The 26,690-nt window shown below is 36.7% G+C and overlaps 1 protein-coding gene across 2 annotated transcripts in view; it reads right to left on the bottom strand.

Annotated features, from left to right (window-relative positions):
* Window positions 1-229: 229 nt before the first annotated feature.
* The window catches only part of PPP3CC (protein phosphatase 3 catalytic subunit gamma), an 81,300-nt gene continuing 54,839 nt past the window's right edge, over window positions 230-26,690 (bottom strand). Inside the window, exons 7-15 of one of the 2 annotated variants that reach the window (XM_068973849.1) lie at window positions 26,449-26,526; window positions 26,119-26,213; window positions 22,457-22,582; window positions 21,459-21,530; window positions 10,495-10,521; window positions 9,520-9,601; window positions 8,802-8,899; window positions 1,823-1,852; window positions 230-715 (exon numbers count right to left, since the gene is read on the bottom strand). In XM_068973849.1, the coding sequence (XP_068829950.1) occupies window positions 498-715; window positions 1,823-1,852; window positions 8,802-8,899; window positions 9,520-9,601; window positions 10,495-10,521; window positions 21,459-21,530; window positions 22,457-22,582; window positions 26,119-26,213; window positions 26,449-26,526 (826 nt within the window). In that variant the 3' untranslated portion in view covers window positions 230-497. The remainder of the gene's footprint in view (window positions 716-1,822; window positions 1,853-8,801; window positions 8,900-9,519; window positions 9,602-10,494; window positions 10,522-21,458; window positions 21,531-22,456; window positions 22,583-26,118; window positions 26,214-26,448; window positions 26,527-26,690) is intronic. The other variant, XM_068973848.1, reaches the window with a different exon arrangement.

Genomic DNA, 26,690 nt, shown 5'->3' with positions numbered 1-26,690 from the left:
ATTCACTGAGGAGTTCTACTATAATCAAGTTTTCCATAAGAAGAGAAGTTTTAGCCACTGAAATCTAAGAGATATTTTTCAGTGGTACCCTGTAGAAAAGGAAAAAGAAAAACACCCTTTTGTGTTTGCAAAATGATTAGTCTGAAATGAACAATACTACCTCCAAAAACAAGAGAAAAGGCTGACTAGTTCAAGTCTGAAAGCCAGGGAAGAGGTTTCCAAGGCCCTTTTATTTGGGGACAGTCCCCTTTATAACACACGACTTCACTATGTGTCAGACAATCAGATCAGTTCCTAAAAATTAGAGGAGGGGAAAAAAAAGGAAAAACGAAACAGATGCATTTTACATATATATTAAACATAAATTAAAAGAATTTATAAAAGGGTCACGTTTCTTACAGAGTAAATGCAGAGTGTATTTTGAATGCACCTCCAGGTTTAAGTTGTTTAAGTTGTTTGTGTTTAGCTTTGCGATAATAAATAAATAACACAGACTGTTAAGTCTTGGATCCACCAGTGCCACCGCAGGGCTCTGAGTCATGACTGGCTCTTCTTCCCTTGTCGCTCCTGTGTGCAGCGTTGGCTTGGACCAGTTTCACCGGCCCATCAAAGTACTGGCTATCTTTGCGGGGTGGCATCCGCTCATTAATTCGGTCCAGACCTCGGGCTTCTTCAAAACTCCGGATCCTGTGCTGAAGCGAAAACCCTCTGATGGCTACAGGAAAACAGGAAAGGGAGGAGCTCCATTAGACATCTTTTAAGTTTCTTAGCATACAGCAACCTCCTAGAGGAAAATATAGAAGGGTGACCGTGGAGCACATGTCTGGTGAAGGCAATGAACAATATTTGATTTCAATTAGCCTGGTCTGAAGCTATTGTTTCCTTAAGGCCCAAAGGGCCACCAAAACTGTGAAAGTAATTTTCATAGCTCAGTTCATCACAGCAGAAGTGGACCTGACAAAAAGCCCCCAATATCTTTGAAAGAGTCTCTTATGGGCCAGAAACGTGCTCAGAGAGAGGAAAGAAGGCAACACTAGAATAAGAGAACAAGTTAAGCAGACTAGTTATCTAACTCAGACATCACACTGACCACACAAAAAAGTGACAAAAGAGCTAATCCATTTGTTTAGGATAGCTTTTTTTTTTTAATCTTGCAAAACCAGGAGCTGAACATAAGTTAAAAGCCATCTAAAAAAATAGTTTCTAGGTATTTTCTTTCTGTCTGAACTTCTGTATCACCAAGGAAAGGCATTCCCAGTGTGAACCACCTTCTCTAACAGAACAATTAAATTTATAACACAAGTTTATCAGTTGTGATGATTTTCAGCCTCTGATTCATAGATAATTTGTTAATTAAATTTGTATACTTTAGCTTGTCTGACTGAGGGCAACCTCAGAAACAAATCAGACTGCATTCCTATCTGCTCTTGCCTCCACTTTTGATATGCTTCAGAATCGTTAGATAAAGAGGTTGATAGTTTGAATTTCCAATAATTAAATGGATACCTCATAGCTATGGAAGGGCTATCAGAATGCACCATCTGAACAACCCATGACTGGTTGCTTAAACTTCAGCCATTACATTAAAACTGAGAGAGCCCAGAAAGGACTTTGGCTGTGGAGAGGGTCATTTGAGTTAATATTACACAAACGAAGGACACAAAGGAAATACTTTGTGAGCATAGCTAGAGTTATCTTTTCCTTGTCTCAGTGTTAACAGTTCTGGTGATGCAACAATAAAAGATGTCTAACATTGACAAAGCTTTTTAAAGAACTAACAGACAGACACATGATCACATCTATCGCAGGAACACGGCCATACCTTCCCGGGCCTCTACTGCTTCTACTGTGGCTGTGAGAGGCAGGAGCAGTGGCATGCAAAAATGAAGACAGAGAAAGAGTGAGTAAACCAACAGCACTGCTGCCAAGAGAGACATCCCGGGGCCCGACCTTCACGCTTATTCCCATCCGTAATGAAAGTGAACTGGTCAGAGAAGCGAGAGGATTATTGCGAAAAACTAAACTAGGGGTGGGGTTGGGGGAACATGAGGTGGGGAGAGTTACTAAGATTTTTCACACTGCAAGTGGCATGAGAACCTTTTAGCTAATGGCATCCACGGATAAGACAGTCAAGCTGACTCGGAGAAACGAAATGCTGCTTTCCTCATTGTAAATAGCCAGCTGCTAATTTATGCCTTGACATTCATGTATCAAAGTAATGACAGGTCCAGTCAAATCACCTGATATTACAACTGTTCTTTAGTTTGTGATAGTTCAGATGGTACTAAATGAGCTGCTGCTGTATCCTCTTAAAAAAAGTTATTCAAAACTATGAATGATTTCAAGCAACTTGTATAGAGTCTAGCTATCCTTTGAAATTACTTAATATAAAAGAGTGGCTTTTGCCACAGTAGCTATTCTCCAATTAAAATAAATAAATAAAATATATATTTTTAAAAGAGTGGCTTTTAAATAACAGACTGGCATTTGGAAGGAAAGAAAAAATGGTATATAAGTGAGAGGTTATTTCTTTTCCAAGGGGTGAATTACTAAGCTGGGAAAGGCATAAAGCTATTCAATTTCAAATGCAAATTCATGTACCATCTGGAATTAGAGACAGCAGAGGCTGGCATGTCTAACTTACATGGCTTCCATTTTCCATGGGAGAGAGCAGACCAGTTACTAAGAAGGCCCTCTTCCTCAGTGATGGAAAAGGAAGCTATTTAAAAATTAGTACTAACAGGTAAACTTTCCTGCATCTGTTTTTTAAGACAGTAAAAGCACTACTACAGTAAGTCCCCGACATATAAACCTTCAAGTTGAAGAAGGTTCGAGTTCTTCAAGTTGAAGAACATGTGTTCTCATGTTCAGTTACGTAAGTTAAAGTGAAACTGCAGCTTGTCTTCCATTGACTGATGATGATCCATCATCATGGATCTACCATCTCTCACCTCCTCCAGGCAGTAACTCTTGCCTGTTTACTCTCTGCCAGCCCCTATATGCCAGCTATTTACTGTACTTTTCAAGGTACTGTACTGTGAGATGAAAAATATTTCCTTTGTTTTTGTGTTTGTTTTTTATGTATTATGTGAAATTAGTTGGGTACCTAGGCTTACCTTTGTTGGACTTACAAACAAACTGGACATATGAACACGCTCTTGGAATGAAACTTATACTTATGTAGGGGACTTACTGTATATGAAAATGTTACAGGTTGAAGCAAGAAAGATCTTATTAGGAAAATCCTGTCAGCTTCCCCAAAACTAATTTTTAAAAGAAGGCAGGGAAGAATAATGAACAGTAACAGTTTGCTGTTCCCAAAGCTTTTTATAATGAATCATACATACAGGAAAAATTGGAAGAACTGAAAATTAACTTCTGAATGCAATGTGAAAAATGGCAACTTGGAATCAACTTATCGAGTGAGTGTTTACATTTGTCAACCAAATGTTGGCGAGTGTTAAAGCAATGTCACACCCTCCCAAATCACCTCACAGAGAACCAACTCTCAGAAGGAAAGGACAGTCCCTTCAGACAGCACACTATAACAGCAACTGTTAGGAAGTGAGAGACCAAAGCTTTCCCTGAGATTGTATACAGAGCGTTGGTTTAATTAGACTTTAAAAGCTATGTTTGCGGTAAAATGTATACTAACATCGCATTATTTTGGGTCCTCCTAGAATTGCTTTTTGCATTGGGTATTAAGATATTAGCCTGCATGAGGGATATTCTTTATAAGTAAGAGTCATACAAAACTGGAGAACTGTTTTTTTTCCCCCCTGTACTGAAATACTTTTTTTTATTGAATGAGATTTCTTTACTGAAATATAATTCATATACCAAAAAATTCACTTGTTTAAAGTGTACAGTTTAATGATTTTAATATATTTAGAGTTGTGCAACCATTACCACAATCTATGGTTAGAACATTTTCATCACTCTCCCCGCCAAAAAAACCCGATCTCCCGCCCTCATTCCTTCTCCTAACATTACACTTATCTACTTTCTGTCTCCACAGATTGGCTGCTCTAGACATTTTGTGTAAGTGGAATCATATACTATGTGGTGTTAGTGATTGGCTTTTTTCACATAGCAAATGGTTTTCAAGGCTTATTCATGCTGAGGATTGTATATCATTCCTTTTTATGACTGAATAGTATAGTTCATTGTATGGATATACCACATTTTGTTTGTTTATTCATTAGGTGATAGACATTTGTGTTGTTTCCGCTTATTGGCTATTAGAAAGCATGCTGCTATGAACATTTGTGTACAAGTTTTTGTGGGGCTATATCTTCATTTCTCTGGGTATGTAACTAGGAACAGAACTTCTGGGTCATATGATTAACTGTATGTTCAATCATCAAAGAAACTGCCTGATTGGTTTTCAAAGAGCTGCTCCATTTTACATCCCCACCAGCAGTATATGAGAATCATAATTCCTCTCCAACACTTGTTATTGTCTGTCTTTTTGATCACAACTGTCCAGTGGGTCTTTAATTAAAGTGATGTCTCATTGCAGTTAATGTCTAATGATGTAGAACATCTTTTTACATGCTTATTGGTCACCTGTATCCCTTCTTTGGAAAAATGTCTATTCAATTTTTTACCCATTTTTATTTGGGTAATTTGTCTTATTGCTATTCAGTTACAAGAGTTCTTTGCAGTTTCTAGATACTAGGCTCCTATCAGATACATGCTTCGTAAAGACGGGGTTGGCCAAAAAGTTCCTTTGGGTTTCTCTGCAAGATGTTACGAAAACACCCAGAGGAACTTTTTGGTGAACTCGGTGTTTTCACCCACGCTGTGGGTTGTCTTTTCACCTTCTTGATGGTTCTGTTTGTAGCACAAAACTTTAAAACTTTCAGTGGAGTACTGTTTATAACTGACCTGTTTTTGTTTTTCTTTTTTTAATCTTATGGTCTTTCCTCTTTATTTTGGCTACTTGGAAGCCTGGAATTAAATGTGTGATTACTGGATTTCACTGGTTTGTTTTCCTTTGTGCTCCAATTTCTCAGCATATTTATTTCCGTTTACTGTGTTGGATGTACACTGTAACTTACTCAAATCCCCCTTGGAATAAGGTGGAGTGTAAATGAATGTAGGCTATAAGGTCATATGGGATGGGGCCTTGCTCACTGAAGGCTGTCCAAGTGAAGTTCTATGAACAATAAAAGGTCTTTTCAGCTAATGCTCGTTTGTCACTGAACCTGTGGAACTGAGACTCTGATGGAAAAATGACAAAATTAACTCAGTTCTTGCAAATCAATGATAGAATAAGAAGCTCTAATAAGTTTGCTGCAACTTTAGTTATGTTCTGACACATTCCTGAGCTTTCTATCAATTTTCAAGTATTGATGCTGCTGCTAAGTCGCTTCAGTCATGTCTTACTCTGTGGGACCCCATACATGGCAGCCCACCAGACTCCTCTGTCCCTGGGATTCTCCAGGCAAGAATACTGGAGTGGGTTCTATCAATAGCAATCTTACATTGATTAAAACATTCATATTCAAGTCAGGAATGAAGAGAAACTGCATATATTTGGGACTGAGAACAAAAGGTGGGGTTATAAACAACAAATCTCCAAACAACACATCTATAAAATTCTGTTACTTATTCCAGATTTGCCGATTTACTTTTTCAAATCAAGATCTAGAAAAATTTGGTTCAGATTAAAAAAACTTTGTGGATCAGCAAATTTTTGAAAGGTTTCAAGCAAGGATGTATAGGATGTTCCTTTTTTCTTTACCCATGTTACTTCCTATTAACTCTAAAATGCCTTGTCAGAGTTGCTCTCAGAATATCTCACGTGACTAACAATGAAAACTACAGAAGCTAAGAAAATTAACTATATACTTCTAAGGAGGAAATATTCATTCTTCCTCATAAATAAACTAATATTTCAGTATCTGATTTGAAAGAGAAAAGAGGCAACCAATCCTATAAAAAGTATGGGGAAATGAGGCTGTTCCTAAGAATAGCCTTGGAATATTCACAAAACACAAAGAATTCCTATAAGAGGTATTCCTATAGGAGAAGAGGAAAAAAGAAAAACTGAAATAGAAACAATTAAAAAAAAAGGGCAAAAAAGCAGTGAACTCTAAGTTGTTAATGTTTCAGCTCCAGTTTTCAAGCCTAGAATTAGTCATCCAGTGATCTGATCTCATGTCTCTTCCCCCTGCTTGACCAGATCTGTTTATACTGACAAACATCAACCTTTTCACTCCTGGCTTCTATCAAGCCCTCTCCTTAGGAAGTCAGCGCCCATATGATTTTCAGAACTGACATTATGGTTGAAGAGGAAGCCATATCTTGCAGGATATGGTTTGCAGGCAAAGAGGCAAACTCCTTCTCTGACTGAGGAACTTTAACTGCCACTCCCCATCAAATTAAGATATAAAATGCACACAAGTGAGGCACATGCTATGCACAGATATGAAGTGCACTGCTTAATACATCTTTATATCTATGCATGCCCTTGTGTAACTACCACCCCAATAGTGATAGAGAACATGACTCCTACTCCAAAAGTCCCCTGTGCCCTGTCTGCGGCCACATTCTCCCCCCAGAGGAGCCATTTTGACTTCTTTTACTATTTATGAGTCTGCCAGTTGTTGTTGTTTTTAAAGCAGAAAAATAATTTATTCCGGAAGAGAGCAGAAGTAAATTCATCCTGAAAATATACTTAGGCATAATTCTGGTGGGACAGATCTTCCTTCCGAGTATGTTCTTCTACTGGTGGCCCCACTGTCCTGTGACAGTTCTTAAACCCTTCGCTGATGCTCATGTAGTGAGTAGGCAGAAGCAGCCTTCAGATCCACAGGTTTCACAGAGACAGTCATGTATTTTTCTTAGAAAAACAGTACTTTTTATTTTTTCATTTTATTATGTTTTAATTGTATTTTTTTCTAGAACAGCACTTCCTTTTTTTCTCTTTTATTAAAGTAAAGTAAAGTCGCTCAGTCGTGTCCGACTCTTTGCGACCCCATGGACTGTAGCCTATCAGGCTCCTCCATCCATGGGATTTTCCAGGCAAGAGTGCTGGAGTGGATTGCCATTTCCTTCTCCAGGGGATCTTCCCAACCCAGGAATCGAACCTGGGTCTCCCGCATTACAGGCAGATGCTTTACCGTCTGCTTTAGTATTTTTAGGCTCTCCCCCAACTCCCCCCCAGAACAGCACTTTCTGTCTCAGTTCAGTTCAGTCACTCAGTTGTGTCTGACTCTTTGCGACCCCATGGACTGGAGCACTCCAGGCTTCCCCGTCCATCATCAACTCCTGGAGCTTGCTCAAACTCATGTCCATTGAGTCGGTGATACCATCCAACCACCTCATCCTCTGTCATCCCCTTCTCCTCCCGCCCTCAATCTTTCCCAGCATCAGTGTCTTTCTATCTCAGCAGAGTACACAAACATTTTATGGAGTCTGTACAGTTTACATTAAGTAGGTATACAGTTAATCAAAAGGTGAGAAAAGGTGACAGGGAAAATAGTACTGCATTGTAGAGTAAGACGTTCCAATGTGCTATGAATACTTAAGGCAGTGGATGGCCAAGGTCAGGATACTAAGGTGATTTTATATCTCTTCATGACTAGAGACAACAGCTAAGTGACCAGGTCACCAACAAGGGGATGATAACTCCCTGGTTTGGACCCTCAGGGATGAACCAGGGCTCCAGGAAGCTGACGAAGCCCCAGGAACACGTTCCTCACGATGAAGGCATCATGAGGCCGTGCCACCATGGCTGTGGCCAGAGCTGCCAGCCCCTGCCCTACACCCTCACTTTGGTCCCACCTAGAAGTGTTCATCTGCCTGCTCCTGAACATCATACAAATCAAACAGTCTGTACCCTTTTGTATCTAGAGTTTTTAGTTAAACATGGTATCTGTGAGATTCAACCATATATTCAGAGTGTTATTTTTTGTACATATTCATGATGTTACCTTTATTGCTGAGTAATACTCCATTGTATAAATATTAAGTGGAATTTTTTTGCATGTACTCATAATGTTTTTGCATAGATTCATAATGTTATTTTTATTGCCTGGTTATAGGGTAGACAAATGTTTTCATTTACTGACCACAATTTTCTGAAGTGGTTGAACCAATTTACAAATGCACTGGCAATATATCTTGTTCTCCACAAACTTACCAACACTTGATATTGTCACACTTTTAAATTTTAGCCATTCTAGAGGATGTGAGTGGTATCTCACCATGGTTTTATATCGATTTCCCAGAAGAGTAACTATTTTAAGCACCAAATCTTCATATGCTTTTTGGCCATTTTGATACTTTCTTTTGTGAAGTACTGTTAAAATTTTTTGACCATTAAAAAAATTAGCTGTATTTTTCTTTTGGAGTTGTAGTTCTTTACAGACTTTGAATGTAAGTTCTTTGTCAGACATATGTACTACAAAAATCTCCCCGTTTACAGTTTGTCTTTTCCCTTTATTAGTCATGAATTTCTGTGAATAGACATTCTTAATTTTAATGAAACTCATTTGTTAATTTTTTAATTTTAGTGCTTTTTGTGTCATATTTAAATTTTTATCTTCCTCAATGCTTACTTTGCATATCTTTTTCTGGGAAGTTTATTTATCTTTTACATTTAAATTATAATTCATTTTGATTTAGTTTTTACATATGGTGAGAAGGATCAATCCATTTTCCCCCCTCCAGAGATGGATATTCAATGGCTTCAGTGCCATTAATTGAAAGGAGCCTTAATTTCCAATTTGACACTGACTGTTGGGTAACAGGAGCACACATTCCATGGAAGAAGCATTGCTCATACTCACCTGTCTCAATAGTCTGCTTCCCTCCTGAGAGGACACCCAAAGGGAGTGTCCCTGTAGGAGTCAGGCCCTTAAGAGTTAGCACGCTCTCACTCTCTTCCCTGCAAAAGAAGATCAAAGCCCCGGGTTAACGCCAGGCAGTGTCTACCACTCAGCATCTACAAACATACTTGAAAGAAGACAAGAAAAGATGCACAAAGATGGAGGATAGGTACTCCTTCTACCTCTTCCCTGACCCCCAAAAGGGATGTTTTCTGTATATATTCCAACTTTAAGCAATTAGCCAGGCCCCGCTTTTCAATTAGAGCCACTTAATAGTCAGGTGCTGATCTAATGTTTTCCATATATTACCCTATTTAATCCTCCAAATAACCTTAAAAGGCAGATCCTGCTATTATCTTTCACAGGCCAAGAAAATGAGGCACAAGATCACATGGCTGAGAAGATATAGGGCCAGGATGTGAACAGAGGCCACTGAGCTCCAGAATCCACATTAGATCACTAACATTCACTGCACTGTATCTAAGCTCACACCAAATAAATGTTTGCCAGAATTATTTCTAGTCACTTTAACATGTAGGGCTGATTCAATCTGCATTCAACCCAAAGACCCACAGTTTTGATACCACACTCCAATTCTTAAACTACTGATCTGAAATCAACTTCTAAATCACTCTCAAAACATTTTTATTGCACACCATATGACAAGGCTTTTCCTTACCGGAGAATTGAAAAGACCCGTGCCATCTTCCCAATAGCTCTGATTTTATTCTTGATGATCTCCTTGCGAACTGTAGTGCCTCCTTAGAGAATACAAACAATATGTGAGTTAAAAGAATACGTTAACAGGTTTAAAAAAATGCAGGATGAAGTGCCTTTCTAAGTTAAAGAAATGGTTTTAAACAAAGAAATAAAGGCCAAAGTTTGTCTAAACAAACAAAAAACCCAGGAAGTTTTAAGGAGCAGGAGAAAAAAATAAAGATGAAGTAGAAAAAAAAATGGAGGGGCCACAAAAAGGACAGAGTGAGCGGATTTATGAAGGAAGGAACTTACTGGTGCTTCTGAAAGGTAGAACACAGTGAAGAAGGAAATACGTATAAACAAAGACAGTTGCTACTACAGCAAAAATCTCTCTTGAGAATGCTGTGGGCCACCTTACGATGCAGGGCTTGGTTGGCCAAATGGCAAGGGATGACTTAAGCAGTTGTCTTCTACATGGAAACACAGCACACAGCTGGCTCTCCTAAACTGAGCAGGAGCTGCTTTCATTCTATCATCCTCACTTACACACTGGTGAGTTATTTCCAACCACAGACAGCTGTGCAGTAAAAATGAGGATGACAGGTAAGGTATTTTATAAAACATCAAAAAAGTTAACAGAAGACTTTGTGGCCTTTTCTCATACCAGATTTAGGAAACAGCTCACACACCAGAAGTCAATGTCCAGGCATGCATCAGGTGGCCGCATTCAAAAGTCAGAAACTAAGAAACGTGGCCTCTCCTTCCTCGCCCACCCAGCTCTGAAAATCCTGCAGGATCACACAGCAGGGGCCAGAGAAAACGTAAACATTAAAACAGAAAGGGAGGATGGAGGGCCTGTCTGAAATTACTCAACTATAACTAAAAAAGTCTAATTAATAGACTGTGATGAGACAGACAGCGAGTATTAAGCTCGTAGCACATTCTGTTCAGATACCTTTCTGAAAGCTTGAAATGTAGTGATCTTCAGGGAGAAGAGACACCAAGAAACAAGGAGATGGAAATAGAAATATGGGAAGAGAAATTTAAGTTTGCATGGAAGAGAGAGAGAAAAAAAATCAAAGTGAAATGCAATGAGAGAAGCAGGCTATTATCTTTATCAGCTCCGAAGAGACATCTTGGTATCATGATAGAATATTAAATTACAGACTTCTTGCATGGAATCTTCAGAGTTTTAAATGAATTCACATCTCTTATTTTCCAACATATTCTATCCCCACAGATCATGAAGATAAAATCAGACAAGGAAAAAAGATATTATTTGCATAACAAATAATGCTGAGAACAATGAACAAAGGACAGAATGAACAGCAGGTACATCTCTAAATGGAGGATCATGTTTTTGTATGATGGACACAATTATCTTCTCATCTCCTTCTGGAGATATTAGTTTTTCCATGTTTAAATTTTATATCTTTAGAATCTCAAGTTCATCCATTTAGGCTGTTTTTTGCTGTTGCCTCAGAGACTCTACAGAGAAGTCCCATAATCCTTGGTGTTTGCTCATTGTTAAGAATGACGGACTGGAAAGCTTTCTGAACTGGTTGGTGGTTGACTGCTGTCTTTGAGCTTTCTGTGCACAGAGTGATCGGGTGGGGCTTTTTTTAGGGAATTTTCTGTATCAGTACTGAGAGTGCGTGCACATGTGCCTGTGTGTTAGCTGTTCAGTTGTGTCCAACTCTTGGTGACCCAATGAACTGTAGCCCGCCAGGTGTCTCTGTCCATGGAATATCCCAGGCAAGAATACTGGAGTGGGTATAGTCATTTCCTTCTCCAGGGGAATCTTTCTGACCCAGAGATTGAATCCGGCTCTCCTGCATTGCAGGCAGATTCTTTGAGCCACTAAGGAAGCCCACTGAGAATGCATGGGATCACTTAATTTACCCATTTTTGGCAAAGTTATCGGTGCCCTCAACTGTATCCCTGTCCAGAAATTCTTCGGTTTACACTTTTTTGGATATTAGCCTCTGGTCTTGGGAGAAAAGACAGCTAGGACTTTAACTGTCTTTCAAATATCTTTTACCTGCTCTACTTACTTCAGCTAGGGGCCCACCTCCTTCTTCTCAATAGTCCCCAATTCTAGCAACTGTATAGTCTAGGAATTCCTCTGCTTTTTGAGGATTCTGTGCTGAACTCAGCTTTCTCCATTACTAAGCCAGGCTTCAGCTTTCTTGAATCAGCCAAGTTAGTAATACTAATTCGTTTCCTGGCTTCCAAAATTCCTACAAAAATCTCTACATTTTTGTAGGCTTATAACTTCGGTAAAAAAAAAAACTCTATTGTGAAGTATGATAAACATACAGAGAAGTACACAAAACAAACACAGACTCAATGCTTTTTTATTAAAACACAAATGGCCAAATAACCAGCCAGAACAATAAATAGAGCCTTGTCAGCACCACAGATTTCTCCCTACTTGGGCCCCTCCTAATAATTAAGAGTCTCCCTCTTCCCAAAGAAAACTGTTCTCTTGACTTCTATTGGAATCACTTTCTTGCTCTTCTTTATAGTTTTACCATTTAAGCATGTATTCACAAGCACTAGTTTTAATTTTCTTTTTAATGTTAGGTAGTTGGGACAATCAAATAATGAATTTTTGTGTCCGGCTTCTCTTGTTCAACATTATGTTTTTAAGATTCATCCATGTTTCCTCTGTTCCTACAGTTGACTGTCACTGTTGTATACAATTCCGCTATAAGAATATGTCACAGTCTATTTATCCTTTTCACTGTCAGTGGTCATTTGGGTTGATTCCAATTTTTGGCTAATTCAGCTGCTATGAATATTCTGGTGTATTTCTCTTAACTGCACATATTTCTGCTAAGTACACTCCTAGAGTTAGACTGCTCAGATATAAGGTATGTATATGTTCAACTTTGGATAATGGTTTGGCATTATCTACTAAAGTGGATGTACCAATTTATACTTTGGTATATGAGCATTCCTGTTGCTATACATTCTGGTCAACATTTGGTGTTATTCAAGTTTAACTTTAGCCACTTTGGTAGGTATGCAGAATCACCCATTGTGGTCTTAATCTGCACTTTCAAAATGACTAATGTGGCTGAATAACTTTTCCTATTTTTATTGGCCATTTGGATATCCTCTTTTACGAAGTGCTCATTCAAGTCTCACCTCATTGATCTGTAGTTTTTTATATATTCTGCAAGTGAACTGTTTGTTGGTTGTATAGCAAATACCCTCCCCCATTCTGTAGCTTTTTTTTTTAAAAACATTTATTTATCTGGCTGCTCCAAAGGTCTTATTTGTGCTTTCTATCTTCATTGAAGTATGTGGGATCCTTAGTTGTGGCATGTGAACTCCTTAGTTGCAGCTTGTGGGATCAAGTTCCCTGACCAGGGACAGAAGCTGGGCCCCCAGGCATTGGGAGTGCAGAGTCCTAGAGCCACTGGACCACCAGGGAAGTCCCTGTAGCTGTCTTTACACACTTATTCTTCTGATAAACACAAGTTCTAATCTTTAATGCAGTCCAGTAATTTCCTATATTGTTAGTGTTTTTTGTGTATTGTTTAAGAAATTTTCCTCTACTTCAAGGTCATGAATGTATTTTATGTAATACATATTAGAAGCTTTATTGTTCTGCCTATCATATTTGGATGTGTTAGTCCATCTGGAATTTATTACTGGGTTTAGAATACAATAGGGGTTAGTTAGGTTTAACTTTTTTCTCAAATAGATATCCTCAACCATACCCATCGTTTTCCTATTATTCTGCAGAGACACCTCTAGTGTAAATCAAGTGTCTATATACATGTGGATCTGTTTCTGGATTCTCTGTTTTGTTTCACTGCTTCTCTGTCCTTGGCTAGTAACTCCAGTTACTTTCTTCTTTGATCTTAGATATTTCCGTATGAATTTCAGAAACTACCCTTAGAAGTTCCATATATATTTTAGGGTCAAATTGTTAATATCTGACTTTGTATTGAATCTGCACATCAATCTGGGAATAACGTATATTTATACCACTAAGTCTTCCGATAATCTGTGGACATGGTATTTCTATTTATTTAGATGTCCTTTAATTTCTCTAATAATGGTTTAGTTTGTTGCTTAGAGGTATTACACATCATTTGTTAGGTTTATCGCTAGGAATGATATTGTCAATGGCAGCTTTTTAAAAATTTCATTTTGTTTGTTGCTGGCAAATAGACATACAATGATTTTTGCTTTCTGACTTTGTATCCAGCAGCTCTGCGACATCTGTTTATTGATTCTAATAAACAATCTATAAACTTTTAAATTGCCTCTCTATATAATCATATAAATAATCTATAAATCTATAAATAATGATCTATAAATAAACGATTGTTTTGTTTCTTCCTCCTCAATCTTTATACCTTGTATTTCTTTCTATTTCCTTACTGTACTGGCTATGACTTCTAATAAGATATTATAAAGAGGTTTTGATAGCTGGCATCCTTGTCTATTCCCAATCACTAAGGAAAGCTTTCAATATTTCACATATGATATTTGCTATAGGTTTTCACAGATACATTTGTCAGATTAAAGAACTGCTTTCTAAACCTAGTTTAAGAGATCTATTGTAAATGAAGGATGAATCTCATCCAATGCCATTTCTACACCTGGTGAGGTAACGATTTTTCTCCATTTTTTCCCTTAATGCAGTGAATTATATTAATTGATTGATTGATTAAAAAAAAAAAATTTGACCATGCCTGCAGCATTCAGGATCTTAAGTTTTCCAACCAGGGATCAAACTTGTGCCTCCTGCATTGGGAGCATGGAGTCTTAACCACTCAACTGCCAGAGAAGTTCCTGTTGATTGATTTTTTAATATATGTATTTTTTACTTTTCAATAGTTTTAGATGTATAGAAATGTTAAGATAGCATAATTTCCATATACCCTCTCCTTGTCTCCACTATTACTAGTATCTTACATTAGTATACCCTGAATGAATTTTGAATGCTAAATCTTCAAACATGTTGAATAAGTTACATTTTTCTAGAAATCTATTTTATCTAAGTTTTAAATTTTACTAGTATAAACGTATTCTTGTTATTTTCTTAATGTCTATAGGATTGGTAATGAATGTTGCCTTCTTTTTCTGTTCTGTCATCGCTATTTTTGTCTTCTTTACCAGGGATTTATCAATTTGATTGAAATGGGTACATTCTGGTTTTACTGCTCCTCTCTCCTATATTTTATTTATTTAGTTAGTTTTTGAGGGGTGCACTGCATAGCTTGTGGGATCTTACTCTCCCGACCAGGGATTGAACCCAGGTCCTCAGCAGTGAAAGCACAGAGTTCTAACCACTGGACCATCAGGGAATTCCCTATGCTGTATTTCATTTTGTTTTCTTATGTTTTCCTTAACTTCTTTATTTCATTCTACCTGCCTTCTTTAGGTTTAATGTGGTAGCCCCTTTTACTTTTAACTTCTTGAGACAAACTTTGAGTTTTCACCATTCTTCTTTTCCAACATATGCATTTAAGGCTATAAGTTTTCCTCTAAATATGATGTTAGATGCATCCCTCAAGCATTACTGTTTATTTTTGTTCAATTTAAATCATTCTGTATTTAAGCACTGATTTTACAAAATGTGATATAAAGGTCAACTAAATTTATAATTTAATTTGTTCATGTAAATTGCCTTCAAAATACACTGCAGCTAGGATGTGCCAGGAGAATCCCAGGGACGGGGGAGCCTGGTGGGCTGCCGTCTATGGGATCACACAGAGTCGGACACGACTGAAGTGACTTAGCAGCAGCACCAGGATGTGTATAAAACTTTACATGCATTTTGGAAGGAATCACACAGAAACAATTGCTTTTTCAACAAAATTAGCCAGTTTCACATCCCTTTTGGTCAGTCTCCCACAGATATGTGAGGTGAGAGGCACATGGACCTTGTACACATTGAACCATTCTAGGTAATGATTCATCTTCTCCGTTTGTAGGTAACTTGAGACATAAAACCAGATGCCTGATTACAATTTCTGAAAGAGAACTCCCTGTTGATGGCATCTCTCTCACTTAATTCTGACCATCCAGCTGCTTTAAGGTCAAGTATAACTCAGTTCCTCTCCTATGGTGTCAACCAGTGAACATCTGCTAAAGTTCTGGTTCCAGCGCCAAACCCACACCTGTCTGGTGCACTGCCTGCCCTCAAGTTTTAATGTGTACTGCTTTTCATTTTCTGTTCAAATTATTTTCAAATTTTAATTGTGATTTATTATTTGACTGCTGGATTACTAAGTATATTTTAAAATGTCCTAAAATATGGTGCTGTTCTAGTTATCTTTTTGTAGTGATTTATATCTTATCTGCCAGAGAAGGCAATGGCACCCCACGCCAGTACTCTTGCCTGGAAAATCCCATGGATGGAGGAGCCTGGTGGGCTGCAGTCCATGGGGTCGCTAAGAGTCTGACACGACTGAGTGACTTCACTTTCACTTTTCATTTTCATGAATCCGAGAAGGAAATGGCAACCCACTCCAGTGTTCTTGCCTGGAGTATCCCAGGGACGGGGGAGCCCGGTGGGCTGCTGTCTATGGGTCGCACAGAGTCAGACACGACTGAAGTGACTTAGCAGCCGCAGCATATCTTATCTGCATATAGTCAGACTGTAGTCATTGTGATTTTAATGCTTTGATACATGAAACTTGCTCTTAACCCAGAACATTTCTTGTAAAGGTCCAGTCTTGTAAGTATTCATGTGTGTTTGAAAAGAAAGTATAGTCGGTATGTTAGGTGCTTTCTCTTTCTACGTCGAGTGCTGTTGTCTGTCACTAAGTTGTGTCCAACTCTTTGCAACCCCACACACCAGGCCTCCCTGTCCTTCACTAGCTCCCAGAGTTTGCTCAAATTCATGTCCACTGAGTCAGTAGGTCAAGTTTATTATCTGCATTCTAATTTTCTACAACATTCTTAGTTTTGTTTGTCTGCTTATTCTGCCAATCCCTGAAAAATATTTGTTAAATTCTCTTATCACTGTGGACATTTCTATTTCTCATTGTACTTTGGTTAATCTTTGATTTATATATTATGAAGCCATTTTACTAATTCACACGAACAAAAATTTTTCATCATTTTATTTCATATAATTTTTCAGTATTTATTTTTATTTATTTATTTGGCTGTGCTGAGTCTTAGCTGCAGCACACAGGATCAATGATCTTTTTTTACAGCATAAGAACTCTTAACTGTAGCAAGTGAGATCTAGTTCCCTGGCCAGGGATCAAACCCAGGCACCCTGCACTAGAAGCATGGAGTCTTAGCCACTGGACTACTAGGGAAGTCCCTATTTCATGTAATATTAATCTATCTACAACAGCTTTTCTTTGGTTAGTAGTAATATAATATTATTCTTCTTTTACTTTCTGTTCTTTCCTTCTTTTATAAAAAGTAGTAATATATTCTTCTTTTACTTTCAAATTTTGTCTTTATGCTTTCTCTCTTATAAAACATCATACAGTGTTTTTTTCTTTTGTTTAATCTTTCCTATCTTTCATCTATTTACATGTAATGAAGTTGCTGACATATTTATCATCATTTATTTATCCTATTTGCCGTAGTGTTATAAGTACCTTCCCTCCTTTCCTGCTATCTAGACTATTTTTTTTTTAAACATTTATTTATTTGGCTGAGTTGAGTCTTAGCTGCAGCATATACAGGATCTTTAGTTGTGGCATGTAGGGTCTAGTTCCCTGACCAGGGATAGAACCTGGGACCCCCTGCATTGTGAATGTAGAGTCTTAGCCACTGGACCACCAGGGAAGTCCCCTAGACTATTTTTTTATTATAGTCATTTTCCCCCCTATAATTTAAAGATTACACACTTTAAAAAATCTTCTTGAAAACTACTCTGCATATTACATCATGCATCTCTTACTTATCAAAATACAATGTTAACAGGTACTTTCCGCCACCTTCCCCAGATAATATAAAGTCCTCACACCGTTTAACTCTATCCCACTGCCAACTACTATTGTCATATATTTTAACTGTCATTTAAATTCAGTAAAACATTATTATTATTATTTAATAAGGTCTGCATTCATTTTATTTACCTACGTATTTTCTACTGTTCTTGTTATTTATTCCTGACCCTCCAAGCTTCCATCTGGTATTTTCCTTCTGTTTGAGTAATATTCTTTAGAATTCCATTTAGTGTGGGTCTCCTGGTATTTCTTCTAGTGTAACTTTTACAGGGAGGGATACCTGAGAAGTGCTTATTTCTTCATTTTTAAAGGATATTTCTGCTAGGTATAGAATTCTAGGTGTACCAATTATCATCTTTCAGTGCTTTGAATATGTTAGTCTATGGTTTCCTCCTTCCATTGTTTCCATTAAGAATACATTGTCAGTTTAACTGTTCTCTCTTGAAAGTAATATTTATTTTAGCCTGGTCCAGTTAAGATTTTTTTCCCTTGTCTTTCATCTGAAGCACTTTCACTGTGATGTACTTAGATATTATTTTCTTTGTATTTATTCTGCTTTTGTTTTGGGGACTTCTTCAATCTGCGGCTTAACTAATCAGTATTAAAAAAACTTTTATCCATTATCTCTTCAAATACTGTTTGTACCCCATCCTCTCTCTCTCTTCTCTAGGATTGATTCCAAACACACAGTTGATACCTGTTCACTGTGTCTTCCATGTCTCTCATACTTTTTCTGAGTATCTTATTCTTTCTCTTTGTGATGTATTCTAGGTTGTTCCTTCTGACCTATATTCTCGTTCATTTATTCTCTGTTTAGCTTTACTGAGTCTTCTACTAATTCATCTGTTAAGTTTTTTTTATTTTTCATTCTTAGAATCTTCTTTTGGTGCTTTATCAGCTCTGCTACATTCCATTTTTATAATTCACAGTTCTCTGCCAAAATTTTTACTTTAGTCTTTTACATTCTTGAACATAGTTAGCATTGTTTAATTTTTTAGCATAGTTATTTTAAAGCTTGGTCTGATCAAGCTAACATCTGAAGAACTTAGGGGTCTGCTTTTATTTCTCACTCTTTCTGCTCCTTTTCGTTCGTGTTGTTATGTCTTCTCATGTATCTACTTATTTTGGGTTGTGAGCCATGTATTATATTTGGAAAACTGCAGCAGTTTAAGGTTCTATATAATGCTATCTTAGTCTGAAAATGTTTGCTTTTGCCAGATGCTTGGGACTACCTTATTTAAATTTCAGAGACTGAAATGATTGAGGATAGTCCCTTTCAGGGAATTATACTTCTAGTTCACCCTTACTCTTACATAGATACAAGCTTTAGGGGCCCAAAACCAATGAGCAGAAGCTTACCCATACTCTATCCGTTTTTGACAAGTCACAAACTCCCAACTTTCTCAGCTTTTATCAAGAGGGCTGGTCAATCTCTTAGCCCCCTCTTTTGAAATTCATGAATGTGTTTAGGAGAAAATTAGTCCCAAATGTGACCAAATGTCTTACTTCTCTGGATGTATGCTTTTCCTCAGATCTCTACTTGGTAATTCTTTTTCACTTTCTTAGCTTTCTGAATGCCTCTGAAGCAACTTTTTAAAATATTTTGTCTAGCTTTTCTACTTGTCTTAAGAGTCAGGCTTGGTTTGAACTGTCTGGGATTATTAAAGCAAAAATCCTTAGCTTTTATATCACTTGGATAAAACCAAAATTGTAGTTTTAGTGTGGTTTCAGGAAGGAATGGATTTAGAAGTATGCTCAATTCACCAGCTTACCCTAAAAGGTTATTCTTCATTTCCCTTCAGAAAAAAATTTTGTTAAAGCCTGTATCAGTTTATAGTCACATACCTTGTTAAAAAAAAGAGGAAAAGAGAAGATTCTATACATTTACTTTTGTACTTAATATCTAACACACTTTCCATATCAGCACCAATAGCTTTACTTCATTTTTTCACTTTTTAATGACTGTACTTCATACCATTCAATCTAACTCAACAAATATTTACCTACTATGCTCATTTACTTACTCTACTTGGTTCTGAGGTGATAATGGTAAGCAAAAACTAATTTTGTCCTCATTACTCAAATCCCTGTTGAGTGACTTGTAACAATACATGTATATTAACAGTAAAAATAAATGCAAAATTGTAACTCTATCAAATGCTAAGAAGTTAGCACCATTGATAAGAGAACACATCAGGGGTGTTGGGTCTAATCTGGGAAATCAGAAATACCTTCCATGACGAAGTGGCAATAAGTTGAATAGGAACTAACTAGAAGAGAAGCGGGAAGGAAAGGAGGCTTACTGCAAGGAAATAATCTAACTCCATGTTGAGAATCTACCATATGGATACATCATAATTGATTTACCCAGCTCTCCACTGAGGGATATTGTGATGTTTGAATCTTTTGCTACTATATATGATAATTTGATAAATATTCCCAAATATAATTTTTGGTATAATATAGGAATCTCATTCTTACGATAATTAAGGATACATATAATAGCATTAATACATACAAGAGAGTTCACAATAATTTCCACTTAGATTAAAATACAAAATTTACTAGATCTATTTCTTACATATTTCATCCTTTCCTAACTTGAATTCTTTGTTTTAATTTTCACTTGGCTACACTATTTTCACAAGAACTGGTTCCCTGCAGTGATCTCCTATCCCATTCTTAAAGGTAAACATAGTTATGCCCCATCTGCTCTGCAACTTCAATGTGGAATTTGAAGCATAAGTATGATCAGGACTTTCATCTATATTCTCAAAGTAAGCTGGGCTTTCTTCACAACACACATACTTCATCCTAACAGCTGAGTGAATCACCTTAGTATAAGCTTGGAGAGAATGAGGCAGTCAGAGGTTTATGCTAAGGTGCCACCATCTTTTCAGAATCTCCTGCATTCTCAGGTGAGTTAGGATCTATCTTTAAAATCAAATCTCACACAAATTACTAGAAAAAAAAATTTTGGCTACATAAACAAAATGTAACTATATAAAAATCTCTCAGGCTAATAAGAAAAACAAACAAGCATGTAACAGTACAAAAGTGGGAAAAATGCATGAATGGACAACTCACAAAAAAGAAATAAAAGAGGTCAATAAGCACAAGAAAAAAATGCTCATTAATCATCATAAAAATAAAATTTTAAATTAAAAAAACACCAGACTATAAACATTATAATAAGTAGTACTTGAAAGAGCACTGAGAACTATGTGTTGCACATGCAAAATGTAAACTGTTACAGCCTTTCCAGGTTATCTGTGTCTAAATTAAAATTATAAGTACTAATTGACACAGATTTTCAATTTATAGAAATCTACCCTATGGAAATAATCAAGAAAGTATTATTTTTCATTTCCTAATAGTGCTTTCTTTCATACCACATGTCAACATTTGACTTTATTGTTTGTTTGTTTTTCCCACCACTAGAATACAAGCTTATTGAGAGCAAGGGCCTATATAGTTCTTGGCACATATAAGGCTTATAATAAATGTTGATTGTTGGACAGAATATGCAAGGATTTATCTATAAAAATTTTCAAAACTGAAGTTTTAAAAGAAAAAAGGTGGAAAAAATTCAAAATCCATCAGCAGAGGATTGGTTAAAACAAAGAATAATCAACATGGACAACTATGTACCCATTGAAAATTAGTCTACAAAAATACCAGTAAATGTATGTGATGCTATCATATGACTTTATTTTTGTTAAAAAGAAAAAAAGAGGAGAAAAAAGATGCTAATAACAGGATTTATATCACGATGTTAACAGTGGGCCTCTCTGAGATGGTAGAATTACTGGTGACTTTTTCCCCTTATTTATGGCTTCCTGTATTTTTTGAATTTTATTTTTCTACAACAAACATAATTATTTTTTAATAAGGCAAAGAAAATTCTCCAAAACAAACTAAAACCCAAACTAAAAGTTCTTCATTTCTAGTTCAGAGAAGGAAAAGGCAAGTTTACCTTCAAGTTCATCATCGGAAATCAATTCATCATCAGAGCATATGTTGAGAATGTTAACCAGCATCTCTGTAACTAGATGATAAGACAAAAGAGTCCAAAATTTGTATAATTAATAAGGCACTTTCTCTAAAAGGATGTAGATATATAAATAAACATATATATATATTAAATAAACACAGATAAAAATGACTGATTGTTTTGCTGCTCAGAGTAGCTTAAGGAGCAGCGCTAAATGCAGACCTTCACGTTGATACAGATTTGGGGGAGATTACTTGCTCCAGTTAAAGTACAGAGTCTTTGAAGATCCCAATGCTTAACAACTTGATTTCATTTCAGACTGCTGCCAGAACCTTTTCTACACTGATACACACAGGAGAAGATTTCCTCCCATTTACAAAGAAAGGAAGCCGCCAGGCCTATGTACAGCAGGCTGACAGATTTGCATAGCTCATTTGCTCGTGCTCAGTCACTCTTGTCCGACTCTTTGTGACCCCATGGACTGTAGCCCTCCAAATGCCTCTGCCCACGGAATTTTCCAGGTAGGAATACTGGAGCGGGTTGCCATTTCCTTCTCCAGGGATCTTCCTGACCCAGGGATCGAACCTGCATCTCCTGCATTGGCAGGAGGATGCTTAACCACTGTGCCACCTGGGAAGCTTATTTGTATAGATGCACAAATAGAATTCTAAGGATAAATCTTCCCATTTAAATCTCTTTATCACTGAAGGAAAGGTTATTTTACTGTTCCTTACGTTATTCTAACATCTTGATCATACAAGGCCAGCTAGTTTAAACTGATACTTAGAATAAGAAAATCATAATCAACTAGAATTATAATTTAAAATCCAATTAAGCGCCACTTAAAAGTCTTTGTAGAGAACAATGAAAACAAAAAACACGTGTGATAACTTTAAGAAAAGCACTTCTGAACCATCAGGGAATGCATGCAAGTAGGAGGGTGTTACTAGTTAGGATAGCTGATCTGTCAGTTCTCTTACCTTTCTCCCCGACAAAAGGCAAAGACCACGTGAAAACATCCATAAAGTTTGGAAGCCAGTAGGGGTGTGGAGAACAGTTAAACTGCCTGATATTCATGACGTTGTTTTCATATTTTAACACAGCAGCTAAAAAAGAAAAAGAAAAATATCTGGCACAGAGGAACAGGACATGGTAACTGGTATACTGGATACAGCTGTGTACCTACTACCCAGATTTCAGGAACTGACTTTCCATTTATAAATTTAGGACACATGGAAAATCTCACAGCATGTTGTACAGTTCATTCTTTTAAGAATTATCCCAAGGAACAAAGTTACCTGAAGAGCTCATATAATAAAAGTACAAAAGAAACTTAAGCTCGGATACTTCAAAGGTCTTGCATGGTAACTATCTATAGAAATCTCAGATTCCACATGAGAAAAATTTCATCATGATTTCCCTTTATAGGCCAAATGGTTACAATTACAACTTTCCTTTGAGGGCAAACATTTCTCATTAAGTGAACACAGCCTGTTTTCCTAGTCATTAGCCAGGGCCAAAGATTTTATAAACTCTCTAGGAGTTTATAACAGCAGTTATTAATTCATAGTAGGGAATACAGATAGATGGTAAACTTGGAGCAATTTAACAAGGTTCAAAGTAGATTAAATCACTTCTCCATACAGTATGTGAATAAAAAACTGCCCATCTCTCCTATACATAGTCAGTATATTGCTCACGCTTTTAATGTTTAATATTAACTGGTTCATATACATATATTGCACACACACATACTTTGGTACCAAACTGATTTTCTTTATACTTAAAATTTTTTAAAAATCCAATCCCTTAGTTTGCATCACCAGCAATGCAATGTGGTTTGCTTTATTCTCTTAAATTATTCTTAGTATGATCATAAATAGAACAGGGTACAATAGTTCTCTAGAAATATCAGGTATAATCCATCTCCTGATTCTTGTCTCTTTGGTTATTACAGATAGCCTAGTATTCTCAAATTTTTAAGTCACTGAATATTTAAAACGTTTACCATAGACTATTAAATAAATATATGAAAACAGGATTTTCAGCTTTTAAGACGCTTCTAATACTGGTACAATGTACATGTCCCATTATTTTCATGTATATGTATTTTATTTAAGTTAGATGAGTATATAAATATTCAACAATTCCCTCAATCTACACAAGAAAAAGAGATGGAAGGTGGACACAAAAATAGAAATAGAGATCTTTAAAAATCATGACTTAAAGGTCTTTCACATAACCAGTAGAACTATTGATAAAAAAATGTCTGTTTGTACCAATAAGTCTAAAGAATATGCAAGAGAGAAAAGCAACAGAAAAAGAAGGAGGAAAAGGGGGACAGAGTCATCTTCTTCAAGAGGAATAATTAAGCATCACTAGAGAGTATTTTAAATGCCACATTTTCTTCCTTCCCAAGCCCCCTAAAAGGTTAAGAAATGACCAAGGAAAACAAGATAGTTGCAAGGTAAAGGATGTTACCAATTAAGTCAAGGCCGACAAAAAAACTCAGATTCAACTGGACTCTAAAATAGTTTACTAATGGAATGATCAAAACAAGACCAGATTAGAATGAGGCAAAGAAAAAGCTGGCAGTTAGTTAAGCTAGTAAAGTGATTGCTGATTTAGATGACATGTTTTAGCTTAGCACACTGATAAATCCACTGGCCAATCAATAGACACTTTAATAGCAAGGTTAATCAAGGCAGTGAGAAGGGAAAGTCTCATCACAGATACGAGGGTGAGGGACAGACTGTCCTTGAGGAAGTCTAACAGCATGAGAGGCACATACCATTCGTAAGGGAGGAAACAAAAACAAAAACTAAGTTTCTATTAGGAAAAGGGAAATAAGAAAGAATGGATTTAGAGAGAAGCGAGTACTGAAGGATAGCCAAGACTCAGAAAAGAATGATGAGAAGGAAAGCCAAAATGTAAGACTGGAAGAGAATTTAAGTCAAAGAAATGCCTTTTAAAAATGGACAGCATGTCACTAAGGACATCCAGAGATAACTGATCCAAATCAGATTGAAATGAGATGTGCCATTTCACAGTTGACTTTGAAATAGAGGAAATAAGTATATCATGGACCTCTTTTACACTTCTCTCCCCAACTGCATATACAAGATATGACTATTAAGTAATGAGACTTAAGAAACCATCAACGACAAACACACCAGACCTTATATATCAGATGAGTGTGGTCCTTTGATGTAATCACACCAGGCACAATAACAGTAGGATGTTATAGCAGTGTAGCGATTTATAGTCTGACCAATGCTTTTAATATTCATTTTGATTACTCCAACTTATCTTCAACAAGCCTATGTGACAGTTATTTAAGATCAACTGAGGCTCAGAGAAGTTAAGTAACTTGTTAATTGTGAATTTAAAAGTGAAGCAGGACTAGACGAGGATTTTTGCCTCCTAGCTCTCAGTGTTCTTATCAATGTACCCTGCTGCCTTACCATATGTTTAATCCAAAGATGCTGCCATTACTCAAAATGTTTTTGGAACTCTTCTTTTGGAATTACCTCCAGAGCCATTTTATAAGCAACACAAGGAAAACCAGTCTCATTACCTTATAATCATACCTTGTTCCTGACCCCAAATGGTATCGTCTAGCTTGATCACTCACCTTAGTCCTCAGTCTTGACTCCGAATGACTTTTGGCTGTTCCAAAAATCAAATCCACCCTCAAAGGACGATGATTTCCCATCACTGAGGATAATCAAAAGAATGTGTCGCAGACTCTGAAGGCAATGCCAAAAGAGGAGTTCCGAAAATGTTTTGAACAATGGCAGCATTGTTGGAATAAGGGTATAAGCTCCCAAGGTAACTACTTTGAAGGGACAATACTCACTTGGATATATTTGTTCTGGCATGTTTGTTTAAAAGTTCTATTATTTTATAGTCATACTTTATCAACAACAAAACAGTTACAGAGGCATGTTACAGAAGAGGCTTTTAGGTAGAAGATCGTCCTGATACAAACTTATCAACTAGGGAACATAAAAGTTAAATTAAAAAAAAAATGACTAAGACTACAAGAAAGCCTTAAAAGTAGAATTTCTGGATCAAAAGGCAAGTGTATATCCAAATCTTTTTTTTTTAATGGGAAACTGAAGTTAAGAAAGCTATGCGACTTCCTAAAGTCACACTATTAGTTTTGAGCAGGGCTTGGACTAAACAAAGATTTTTCTGACTTTTTGGTATAGTATTCATTCTAACTGTATCATTTTTCAAGAGCAAAAACAGTTTAATAATAGACATTAAAACACTAAATAGTGACATTTTATTGAGAGACTGTTATAAATAAATTAGATTCACCAAAACCAATAATTTATGCTGTTTTAACCTCAACCTGAAGTAATGTATTTCTTCTTATATTTTGATTCAATGGTACAGTCAAACCTACTGTAATCATTACTTATAATCACAGAGTCCCCAAATCCTTAGGAGATGAAAACTAAACAGAAGCCTAAATTCTAAGTTTCTTGGCCTTTGTTTCAATTAAGACTTCTTTTTTTCCTTATTTAAAATTTATAAATATATTCCAAAAATTACCTATGCACATAACATATGATTAAACTAGAGCTCACATTTACTCACAAATTCAAACTCAAGTATCGCTGGTCTCCTTTACCTTTATTGTTATAGACATCTAGGTAATTGGGTGCAGAGAAAATTGTAATGAGCGATGGAAAGCCCGTCATTTGGCTCTTCCTGTACATTCGATACCTAGAAGAGAAATGGCAGCCCGTCTGTCTTGATATTAAAAGAAGAAACTCTGCAGTGCTGCTGGGTTCAGAGTTTTGTCTTGCTTATTATTGCTGTTGTTGTAGGCCGTGCCACACAGTCAGCAGGATGTTACTTCCCCAACCAGAGGTAGAACCCACAGCCCCTGCAGTGGAAGCATGGAGTCTTAGCCCCTGGACTACCAGGGAAATCCTGGTACCGTTTTGATATAACTTACCCGGCATCTTGGGCTTCATGGGCTCTGATTATTGAGAGCAAATTATTGTTCTGCAGAAATTCACAAACTGCAGGGTAACTGTAAAAGAAAATTAGAAAACATAAATTCAGAATGAAGACACTTGTCTTTTAATAGGTGGCAGGGGAAAAATTAAGATGAAATGAATCTGTTTTAAATTTACAGGTTTTCATTACCACTGAACTTTTATTAATAGCTTAGCAATCATCACTCTTGTTTTCCCA

Source organism: Capricornis sumatraensis, chromosome 6, assembly GCF_032405125.1.
Source record: "Capricornis sumatraensis isolate serow.1 chromosome 6, serow.2, whole genome shotgun sequence".
Lineage (NCBI taxonomy): Eukaryota > Metazoa > Chordata > Mammalia > Artiodactyla > Bovidae > Capricornis > Capricornis sumatraensis.
Note: the sequence above shows the minus strand (reverse complement) of the source record. Positions and strands in the feature narration are given on the sequence as shown.